This window comes from Pagrus pagrus (assembly GCF_965226575.1).
Source record: "Pagrus pagrus genome assembly, chromosome: 9".
Classification (NCBI taxonomy): domain Eukaryota; kingdom Metazoa; phylum Chordata; class Actinopteri; order Spariformes; family Sparidae; genus Pagrus; species Pagrus pagrus.
The window spans coordinates 24,841,060-24,852,638 of NC_140193.1; the positions used below are offsets into that span (position 1 = coordinate 24,841,060).

Below are 11,579 nucleotides of genomic sequence, written 5' to 3' on the forward strand. Positions count from 1 at the left end.
CTCTCACTGAGTTTTTCCAACCCATCCATCTTAAAGTCCCTTTCTCCTGTGTCCATAGATAATATTTCAGCCTTGCTAGGAAAATGCAACCATACTCAAGCACTTCTGATATCCTACCCACCGCTCTGCTTTAAAGGTTTTTAACACAATTGGCCTGTGCATTACCAATATTTTTGTCAGGATTTGTCCCGAGTCATTTTACTTGCTTGCCTTCTAAATACATGATATATAAATACTTGATATATTACATACTGTACCTTTAACTTTCCATAAGAAAGTGTGTTTTAATCTCAATAAAGCAACAAACATTTTTTAAGGTTTTAACAGCGACAGATGAGGTAAATTAGTAAGACTGAATAAATTAGTCTGTAATGCTGTTGCAGTGTTTAAACGGTTATCAACTCTCTTGGATGTCTTTTAATCTATGCTTATTACAAGGTTGTTAATATAAAGCGTTAACCTTCAGTCCCATCAGACGGAAGTCAGCCAGCCCACTCCAATTCACCCTTAACAATGACCTGCTTACCCATTCATTATAATTAAGGTCGCTTTATCCTGCCTCAGTACTCTTTCTCTGGATGTGTTTTTTTCCTAAAATCCTGTCAATTGACATACAGAATTTAAACATTGAAAGGCTTAATGCTGCTCCTATTGTACCTTAAAGCATTTTGAAAAGGTAACTTTTCAGGGGTTAAAACAGTGAAGTGTGGATGTAAAGCCAAAACAGAAAGGAAGGAATATGCTTTCGAATTTATCTGAAACAGTGCCGACATGGTATTTGCAGAGCCTTGAGCTCCTCTAAAAGAAAATTCACTAATCACAATCCTCAATCCAACCAACTCTTTATTCTTTCCTCTTATGAAAACCTGCAATAGAGTCTGTTGTGTTACCCAGACATCCGTCTGTTTGTAAGCTGGACTGATTGTGATGTGAAGTCTGTTAACACCCATCACACACTTCAGTGTGAGCACCCTTCAGAAAATGACTGGCTGCCCTTCTGCCCACTCAGACTGTCAGCTGTAATAACATTTAACCATCCCGCTCAATGGGCCTGCAAAGTGTGAGTGTCTCTATGCAGGTGTGTGTGCAGCGTCAGTTTGTGAATAGAGTGGCAGTATTTTCAAATATTTATTACATGTAAGTCTATTCTGACATCTGGTAACATATATTAAGTGGTTCCTGACCTTTCAGGCCTGTAGAAATGGATCCAGAAGCCTATTCACATCCTTTTTATTGTGTGAGGCCTATTGTATCTTTCTCCTTTTATTGTTACTTGACATTTGGCAGTTTCACTCTGAAGAGGTCAGAACACAGTGTTGAAAGAGTTTTTTTTTATCCATTTCTATTCAGCTTTTTTCTTTTTTCATCAAAATATTGCCAAAATACATTCAATGTAGCTGCTATCTATTGTGCTGTTTAGTCCTACAGTATCTGGTGTAATCTGTACAGTGGCTGGTCTTGGTCCTGTTGACTGGACCTGTGAAAAAGATGCTGTAGGATATAAATAATGGAAGTCCCTTTGTTTGCTAGTAACCTGGACATGTTGTTCATTTAAGAATATACACTGTTTAACACTATTATTTACAATTTAAGTAACAGCTCACACAAAAATGAATGAAAATGTTATTATTATCTATTCAAGTTAGGTGTTGTTTCTAGGTCCACTACACATTTCTGGAGCTTCAAAGAAAAACAGCTTTGTAGCACTCTCTTGACCAAACTCAAGTAGACAGGGACTTTTTTTTAGGTAGGATAGGGGTTTTATTTTATTTAGTTTGTTTTTACATTTTAAAACAAGTCCCCATCTACTTCAGTTGTTTGGGAGAATGCTACAAAGCTGTTTTGTGGACTATGAAACTAACCCGACTTTCAATTTGATAGGGGGGGGTGAGAAGATGATGACTAAATTTTCATTTTTGGGTGAACTGTACCTTTAAACTCATACAAATTTGCTTCACAAATTGTTGGCTGTCTGAGGACAATTTCCTGGAGATAAACTTAGAAATGTTTGACTTTATAATTTGACTGAGGCTGCTTGAATGCACAATTAGTTTTGGCCTTTCTGAGGTTTAACCATCTTATCATAATGGGGGGAGGATGTCCAGCTGAGGCCTCATGTTCTCTGAAGGATAAACCATTGTGGGCCCTGTGCCTCAAGGATCCAGTGCCTAAGCTGGGCTGTGGCAATGGGCATCCATCAACTGGTAATTTCTTTGCTAATTCTTCTGCAGTTTACATTAACAAAGTGAAAGGGACAGATGGAAAAGTGGGTAATAGTGAGGTGAACTTAAGCAGGGCTAAGCTCTTTATCGTTATTATGTATCTTGCTCAGCCTTGTAACAGTGGAAGTACCTGATTTCACGTCAAACACTTCAAATGAAACATTTGAATACAAGCAACATATAATGAATAAAGATGTAAAATATTTTTAAAAAAAACAACAACACATACTGATTATTTTAACTTTATACCCTCTCAACACCTAGCCCAGACAAAAACACATTACGTTGGACTTACCAACTTACAGTATCTCATCAATTGTACACCCAAATCATGTCATCACTATCCTTCCTCATAATGATCACATTGTTGCTAATGACATAGTTGATTTGAAAATCGGTTTCTTGGTAACTAGTGTACAAAGCAGAGGTCTCAAACTCCAGGCCCCCGGCTATGTCCTGCCTGCCCTCCCCATTCATCTGGCCCATGACCTGATGTCAAAAATGTAATTGGAAATGATTCTCAATAACTTCTCAATTAATATCTTTCCACTGAGGCTTTATTATGTGGTTTGCTGTTGAATTAAACCCACAACTCAATCACTATTTTTATTTTATTTTAGGTTAAAATTATTTTTTTTTGTTGTGACAGCGCTGAAGCTAAGGTTTAGGTTTAGGCAGAAAAAGAACTTCGTTAGGGCTAGGAAAAATATCACGTTTTTGCTTAAAACAACGGTTTTGTCATCAGAAACATGGCTGGAAAAGACATTCATTAAAATTACCAGGTCTCACTCTGAAAGCTCGCAAGAGGTTTAGTTCCTGCAAGAAGACGACACTGGAAAAAGTTGGAGAGAGGAGTTTAGAATTAACTGCCAACAAGAACTCAGAGGGAGACTTCTCCTTGAACGAGACTTGTGTTTCTGGTTACAAAAATACAAGATTCATGCTGATCTTTAGCCATTTGACTTTGGAAAATGGTTTAAAAACTCAAAAAGGCCAACAGGTAAATAGAAGGGGTAAGAGCTTTGGCATCTGAACACATCTCTAAAATTCAGTGTTTTATTATTTTTCTACCACGGGCATTTGCAGTTTTTCATTCCCTGTAGATTTTTAACATTTCCTCCTGACCTTTACAAAATGACCAGGAAATGGGGGATGTATTCATTTCCCTTTTCCCATTGTTGCTTCTTCCTCCAAATTATCATTTGACCTTCACTGCTGTCCGATTTCCTGCTCAGTAAGGAAGCTCAAGTGCAGTCAGCACACATAAAGTTGAAAGACTGGACTTTGGTATTTACTTCAAAAATATAGCCTAAATCACTTATAAAATGGGTGTTTGTAAAAATGTCTTCATGTAAAAGCAAATAAATGAATACTATCTCTTGAATAGTTGATGCTTTACTCACAGTATCAATACACACAACAGGGATTGACTTTTTTTTAAATTAAATTAAGACTTTAAATGATCACATTTAGTTATAAGTCATCATTTTATTTCAGTAGTTGTATATATTAGACAAAGGAAAACCTCTAAATTAATTTGATCAACTCATATAGTCTCAGATCTTATGGTTGTCATCATAGTAAATTACTGATGGCTGATTTGTACTTCTGCTGACTGATTTATTTTTTTTCTTTGGATGTTCCTGTTATATATTCATTCAACAGTGTTGCATTGTAATGTCAAATTGATAAACATTTACTATGAGAAGACATATAATATGTGACAAATATTAGAAATATATATAAAATTTAGGAGAAGAAGAAGAAGAGGAAAACATAAACAGATCTCTTTTTTTTGCGTAGAGCAACTCCACACTGTCTCCTACTAGTGACCACACTGTTAGCTGTGATTCACAATAAGTTGTGTACTGCACAGTGGGTGTGGACAGAGCAAGCTGCCGCCATGACATTGCAAAACAAGCAGGATTATCAGCCTGGGTGTGGCTAAATACTAAACAATCTCTCAACAAAATCACGCAACAATAGAGAGAAGTGACATGGATGTGTTTTCTTTTAAAAAACGTGTGTGGGAATTACTAAAACGCGAGCGGGTATTACTAAAACGGGCACACAAATGGCAAGTGGCTCCGGAGGACGAGTGACCCCGACAGGAGCAGTAGAAGACTGGGAGAGAGGTCGCGTTTTTGGTGTGAAGAGGTGGAGTACTAACTACACAGCCAAAAACAGACACGTTTGAGTCAAGTATAGACAGTGCAACCAACAAAGCCAACCAATAAGAGGTGGAGTCGGGCTGGTCTTATGAAAACTCAAGTTGGATCCGTAATAATAATAATGAGTCTGTGTTCTTGAGCAGTATTATTGCACCCTGCTGTTCAAACAGAACAATACAAAGACAAGGAGAGATAGTAGAACGTACAAAATAGAAGTTGAAATTTCAACAAAGTTTGATAGGAAGACTATTGTGGAAAGAGATGACAAAACCCAAACCCTGAAACCTCCATCATGGCAAAACAAGCTCACTTGTTCAAGGAAGCACATCATGTAGCTTCAGAGGGCTCACTGCTGTTTTGAGACGTCACTGTATTGAGCGTTTACATAAAGTCTGCCTTGCATTTTGTCTGCCTTACATGTTCTTATACAGTTTTTTTCTGTTAGATTTTTCATTGCAAGAATCATTTGTTTTTATTTATACCTTTTTCACTCGTACTGTACTTAGTACCCTGACTTTATTATGTGCAAACTTGATTCTTCCTAAAATATCCTTCATGTCTCTTTAAGCTGAAACTTTGATTAGTCAAATGTGAAGGACTTTGGGCACTATAACAAGTCCAGAGAATGAATCTTTTGCCCACAGTTATTTTTATGAGGGCGTGAAAAGGTAGATATTAGATTTAAATTTTCATGTGAGCTATTTGAATTCTTGATTTGACCACATTTTTAACCATCTTTATGCTGCTCCTTTCATCACATCTCTATAAACCTCATTGGCCCAACAACTTCCCAGGGAGCCAATGGAGTGGAGGAGGTGAGTACCGCCCTGCTGAACGCATTTTGTGAAAACAGTCATAAATATCATTGTAATGCTTTTAGTTTTCAGTTTTTGTTGCTGTTGTGTCAGTAAGGTCTATTGTCATTTTGGAGGATGTAGTTGATGGGCTCCCATTAGTGGATATGCTTTCAGTACAGGTGGGCCAACATTTCACATCATCGCACCATGCACCATGATTTTGGATGATTTATTCAAAGTGTACTGAAGTTTAATGCAGGTGTGACAATCCAGACTGCTGCAATGCTGTGTCTGATGTAAGGATGCTTTTTATGGTTGCTCAGAGGAAATGGAGGAGGAGATGTTGTCTCACCTTGAAAGAAATGGCATCGAAGTAAAGGTGTTTGTTGTGCCGTTTATACATGTTGTCTGTATTGATATTCCATTTAAAGTTCTAATTTATTTGTACTAAGAAATTCAATAAAGGATATCAGAGATGTCTATCATTGTTTTGATATGCGACATACTTGCATCACTGTTCGCCACCTGTGTTGTAGTGAGATCAACAACAGTGAATGAACACAGCCCCAGAGGTTCTTTTACTGAGAGATGTAATGTCAATTTTCAAGCCTGACTAATTGACAAATGTGTTTTAGTCCAATCCTTGATATCTAAGGGGTGCTCTCTACAGGAGCAAACCAAAATGCCTCTGGACTCAATTGGATAGACCTACAACCAATTAGAGCAACAAAACACGGCTGTAGCGCTGACTCATCCAAGTCAGGGTCGTTCCTGGTTTGTTTTTATGCAGGAAAAAATGCCCCCGTGTCATGATTCCATTTCTTGTTGTTCTTGTTTCCTGTTTTATTTTGAAAATGTTGCCCTCATGTGCTACATCTAGCTTTTCAGTTCCTCCTTCCAGTGTTTTTCCATTCCGTTCCCTCACCTGTCCTTTTCCCGCCTCACTCCACCTGTACCTGATCCCCTCGTTAGTGTGTCTTTGTTCTCCCTTTGTTCTCCCTCATGTCTTTGTCAGTTTGTTCTGTCTTCCCCTGTGATGCCACCCTCTGTTTCCCACCTGTGTCATCATCAGTATCTTCTCCAGTGTCTCCTTGTGTCTCCCCATGGTATGTTTCTGGTTTTTGTTTCTTGTTGTTTTCATTGATTTGTACCGATTTGTGTTTTTCTGGATTCCTTGGTTTCTTGTATATTCAGCTTTTGTTAAATAAAGCATGCCTTTTGTTCCCCAATCCTACCACTCATGTGTTGACTGCATTTGGCTCCTCACCTTTTTTAAACCATAATTGCAACACCACCATCTCACAAATAATCTTGTATTACACCTAAACAGTACACCACAATGTGTTTTATTTAAACATTTAATGGCCTAGTTTGAGAGTTTGAGTTTTGTGAGCCTGGATGGGCCTGCAGACTGGATGCTATAAGTCTTGTTAATATGGACCACTATTACACCCCATATTAGAAGGGTTGTGATTGGCCCAGTACCTGATCGATTGGATGCAAATCTTCCTAAATGGGAGGGTGTCCAAACCAGACATCTGCCAAAGCAAACGAGCTTGACAGATCCGCCTGGTTCCCAGGCAAAGAATATTTACACTTTTAAACTTCTGAGAAAGTTGCTGATCCAGTGATAGATAAAGAAGTTAGTGTTTGTGTTTATCCAAGAGTTTGACAGTGTTTCTTGGGTTGAAAGTAATATAGCCATATTTTGTCACAAGGCAATAAAAATAATATTCATTGTAAAGATAATTTAATTGAATCTATGAAGCTCCACTTTGTTCTCTAATCAGGGTGTACGCCTGTGTGCCAAAAATGATCCACCTTGAAGCTAATTTTGTCCAGTTTAAAGAGGAGCTGCTTCCCCAAGGAGGTCAACAAGGCTCTGCTCACCTTCCACTTCCTCCATGTCTACTGGACCTACTGTTATGTGAGTGGTTTAATACACACATGCACGCACACCCAAACAACCTCCATCATTCAGTCACTCAATAATTTAATTAACATCACAGGGAGGTTTATTTTAAAATTATGCAGGACAGTAAAGACAACCTTCTTTGTAAAATATAGGCTTTTATAGAACAGAAAAGGTAGCCTTTTTTTACCCTCAGGTGCACATAAACTACACGTTTGGAACTTTTTTAAAATACAAAAATGCAAACAAGGAAATTATCAGTTGTCAGTTGCAAGAGGCATGCATGTCGTGCATCCCTTTTTGGTGTACGATTTGTCACTGACAAAGTATGGTGTTTGACCGTGGCTCAGTGAGTGATGAAAGGGTTGGCCAAGGCAGTCAAGTAGTGTTTGCTCATTGGCTGTTGGCCTGCTATTTTGTGTTACTGCTACCTGCCCTTCTATGTCCAGAAGTCACAAAAGCAGAGTCTTGGTGGAGTTTATTTCATCCATGTGTATCTGTATGCAACATATGCAGACTCACATCACTCATGTTAGATTTATATGCAAGTTCAGTCAGTTAACGACACTCAGAAAGAGTGAGAGTTCAGTTCTGTGGAAAAACATTGGCTTTGTGTGTCTGAGAGGACAAAAGAATATATTATCAAATCTATCTGTATAATTGTGCACATGGCCTTACTTGCACTATTGGTACCCTGTTGTCCCCAGTCTAAACTGAACTTGACATCTGCTCTGCAAGGGTACTTAGAGAAAGCAGACTGGAGAAAAACAGGAAGGGAACCTGCTGCTGCTGACTGAGCAGCTGGTTAGTTTAAGGAAGTGCTGTCATCAGCCAGTGACTCATGACAATTCCTATGGACTGGACCTTTTAGTGTGGGAGTAGTAAGCCTGTATGTGTATGCAGTATGGAAAGGGGAGGAATAGCAGTAGAGTCATTTGTTTTAATTGTAACATCTAATGCCATTTTTCCATTACATCTGCTGGCCTGGCTCTACTCATGTGGCAGCCCAGCGCAGTCTGGGTTTGCATTTCTACCACAACTGGGCTAGCTGCTTGAAGTTGTGTCTTATACCAATGACGCACTTGTGCTGATCCCTGCAGTACTATCGAAAGAAAAGAAACCACTAAAAAATGGCTCCGCCAATTCAGTTACAAACATGTTTTATTTCAAAACTTCACAACAAAGGCCCCCCATTATTTAGTCATTTGAAAGATTTTTTATTATGAAGCAGCATTACAGAAAACGTGTTTTCACCAGCAGTAACTAAGTATGTCTCTACGAAACAGCTGAAAATGAGCATGATGAAACAGTAAAACACAGCAGATATTTGAAAGTGCCAACAGGACAAGAGAATCTAAAATTATTCAGTTAGAAGATACAAGAGTACTGAGAGCTGAACACACAGACTTATAAATGTCTATCTCTAAGGTTTCCTGCACAGACATAAGTTGAGTATCGATTTTAGGGGGAGATGGGTGCTTGTAATGGGTTGACTGCAGTTGTAAGTTGTCATCATGGCCCGCTTGGAGGCAGGGCGAGCACGGCTTGGCCCTACTCCAGAGCAGGTCCATCGCCATACCTCTGATACTATCTAGTGACTGAAACCTTTTCAGTTCTATGCTGCTAAAGTAATTGCTGAAAAATGTGCTTTCCTGAATACCGTCATGAAAGCTGAATGTAGCTATGCTAGGATTTTTTTTTTTTTTTTTTTTTTGTAGTCACAGAAGTAGCTAACAATTAATCTCGTTAATGAAGCTTCCTGACTTACAAGATGCTACTATTTGAGCGTGTCTGTGACGTTAGTCTAAACCAGTGGCAGCATAGCTGTCTGTGCAAGCCCTAACTATAAGCTTTATCAAAAAGGAAAGTTGGACAAGCTGTAAGAGAGCTAAATGGAGATTCAGGAAGATGCTAGTCTAACACAGTCTGGACAGGTGCATGCTGTCTTTGTATTAGAAGCAGACAGAATGTGGCATTACGTTAGAGCTGCAGCCTCCCCTACATTCCCTGCAAGGAGCAGTACATTTTTTGCACACAGCATGACAATATGGCAGGTGGTGAGGACAGGTGGGCTGTGTGGTGGAGCTGTCACCTGGACAGGCTACAAAACCACAGTACACCAACTCATCACAGCTGTATTTGTACATAAATAATGTAAATTACACACAATTATTTTACTGTATTGACATGCAACTGCACCAACCTGTTTAACATGAGAACAAAAACTACACCATATAAAGGAAGTTAACAGTAGAGGCAATGGAGTGGCACCCTGGTCAAGTTGGGTCAGGCTGTTCTTTGAGAGGACAGTCAGACAGAGGCAACCAGTCAGTACACCTGAAAACACCTGTGTATTTGGTGAGCATGATTTGAATAACTTAACTTCCAAAACCTTGTGCAACACCAGGGCTTCACATCCTCTCCTTTCTAATCAACACTGTTACATAATAAGTGACTGGACATTTTATTTTCTGCCTCTACTAAGATCCAGCCCATTGAAAAAGACAAAATTCAGAAGCCTCCAGTTCAAATAGTTTATTTATCAAACAATGTAAACTTGCTTGCCTGCATTATTTTCGTAGTTTCAGTTCTCATGTGGAGACTTCCTCACAAACCAATGAACATCAACAGGAGTTTTACCTGATTCCAAAAAAATCTGGGACATTTTGTAAAACAAATCAAAACAGAATGCAATATTTTGCAAATCCCTTTTTTAAAAAAAACAAACAAAAAAAAAAAAACCCTATTCAATTAAATACAGTACGAAGACATTATGATTAATGTTCAAACTGATGAACTTCATTGTTTTTTGTAAATATGCACTCATTCTGAATTTGATCCATTCTGTTTTTATTTACCTTTTACACTATCCATGCTTTTTAGGAATCATTTTTGTATCATTTTCATGTTTTAACATAATGCTGGGGGCACTGAGGCAGTCAGAGTGAAGAAGGATTTTTTTTTTTTTTTTTTTTTTTTTTGCCTGAATAATTTATGTTTTTCACTTTACTTTAGGATACAGAGGTGTATAAAGGCTCAGTGAAGGAGGAAATGATGCAATGGCAGAACAGCTTGCGGGCTCACGGCTCAGCAGACTGGGTCATCATCATCATCATCGTGGAGGCTAACGGCAACAAGAAGAAGAACAAGACCAACATCCTGCCTCGGTCATCCATCATGGACATGCGCTGCAACTTTTGCAACAAACAGAATAACAGGTGAGGAATCGTCCTCCCCATGAATGAGTTGATTTGGGTTAAATAGGCAGAAGACGATGAGAATGGCAGACTGACTTCCCTCACAAGACACTGTCAAGCCCTTGTTCCTCCTGTTGTTGTTGTTGTTGTTTTTGTTGTTGTTCCTGTTAAGGTCAATGTCCTTTGATGCAGGTGTGTGGTGCTGTCGGATCCTCTGAAGGATTCATCTCGGTCTCAGGAATCCTGCAATTCATTGCTGCTTAAGCAGCGAACTCAGCTCCTCATGTCCTTCACCAAAAACCTGGCCCACTTTGAAGACGACATGCGTACGCTCCGAGAGAAACGCTCTCAGCCCTGCTGGAGCCTCTGTGAATACTTCATGGTCTGTTGACTTAAAATGTCATACAATTTTAATAAATTATCAATGTTGACTTCCCAATAATCAGTTGTTAAGGCAGCAATTAAAGTAATTGCTGAAAAATGTGCTTTCCTGAATACCGTCATGAAAGCTGAATGTAGCTATGCTAGAATTTTTTTTTTTTTTTTTTTTTTTTTGTAGTCACAGAAGTAGCTAACAATTAATCTCGTTAATGAAGCTTCCTGACTTACAAGATGCTACTATTTGAGCGTGTCTGTGACGTTAGTCTAAACCAGTGGCAGCATAGCTGTCTGTGCAAGCCCTAACTATAAGCTTTATCAAAAAGGAAAGTTTGCTCTTAAACATAGAGTCCGCCTCCCAAAGGACACTGGAAGATGGTTCCACAGGAGAGGAGCTTGATAGCTAAAGACTCTGCCTCCCATTCTACTTCCGGAGACTCGAGGAACTTATCCATTAAGCCAGATGACACTAATCAGTGAGCTAAACATCAGGCATGTATTAAGGACATAAACCTGGATGACCTGCAATTTTCTGCTTCTAAACTCAGACAAAACAGAAGTTATTGTGCTGGGCCCTAAACATCTTAGAGACAAGTTATCTAATGATATAGCTACTCTGGATGACATTACTCTGGCCTCCAGTACCACAGTAAGGAATCTGGGAGTTATCTTTGATCAGGATTTGTCCTTTAACTCCTATATAAAGATAATTTCAAGGACTGTCTTCTTCCACCTTCGGAACATTGCAAAAATCAGGAACACCCTCTCAAAAAGATGCAAAGAAATTAGTCCAAGCTTTTGTTACCTAAAAGCTGGATTACTGTAATTCCCTTTTATCAGGCCGCCCTAATAAGTCTCGAAAGACTCTCCAGCTGATCCAGAATGCTGCTGCGCGTGTTCTG

The 11,579-nt window shown here is 38.9% G+C and overlaps 1 protein-coding gene across 3 annotated transcripts; it reads left to right on the plus strand.

The window, feature by feature from the left end:
• The first annotated feature begins 6,241 nt into the window (after positions 1-6,241).
• LOC311262708 (trafficking protein particle complex subunit 10-like) lies at positions 6,242-10,730 on the plus strand. 3 transcript variants are annotated; one of them, XM_084362307.1, is made up of 4 exons: positions 6,242-6,296; positions 6,981-7,117; positions 10,118-10,320; positions 10,492-10,730. In XM_084362307.1, the coding sequence occupies exons 3-4, from the start codon at positions 10,154-10,156 to the stop codon at positions 10,688-10,690; spliced, it is 366 nt and encodes a 121-aa protein (XP_084218433.1). In that variant the 5' UTR covers positions 6,242-6,296; positions 6,981-7,117; positions 10,118-10,153; the 3' UTR covers positions 10,691-10,730. The 3 variants fall into 3 exon arrangements, with proteins under 3 accessions (XP_084218433.1, XP_084218432.1, XP_084218434.1); XM_084362306.1 differs by lacking the exons at positions 6,242-6,296; positions 6,981-7,117 and adding an exon at positions 9,853-9,913; XM_084362308.1 differs by lacking the exons at positions 6,242-6,296; positions 6,981-7,117 and having other exon boundaries at positions 9,941-10,320.
• The last annotated feature ends 849 nt before the right edge of the window (positions 10,731-11,579 follow it).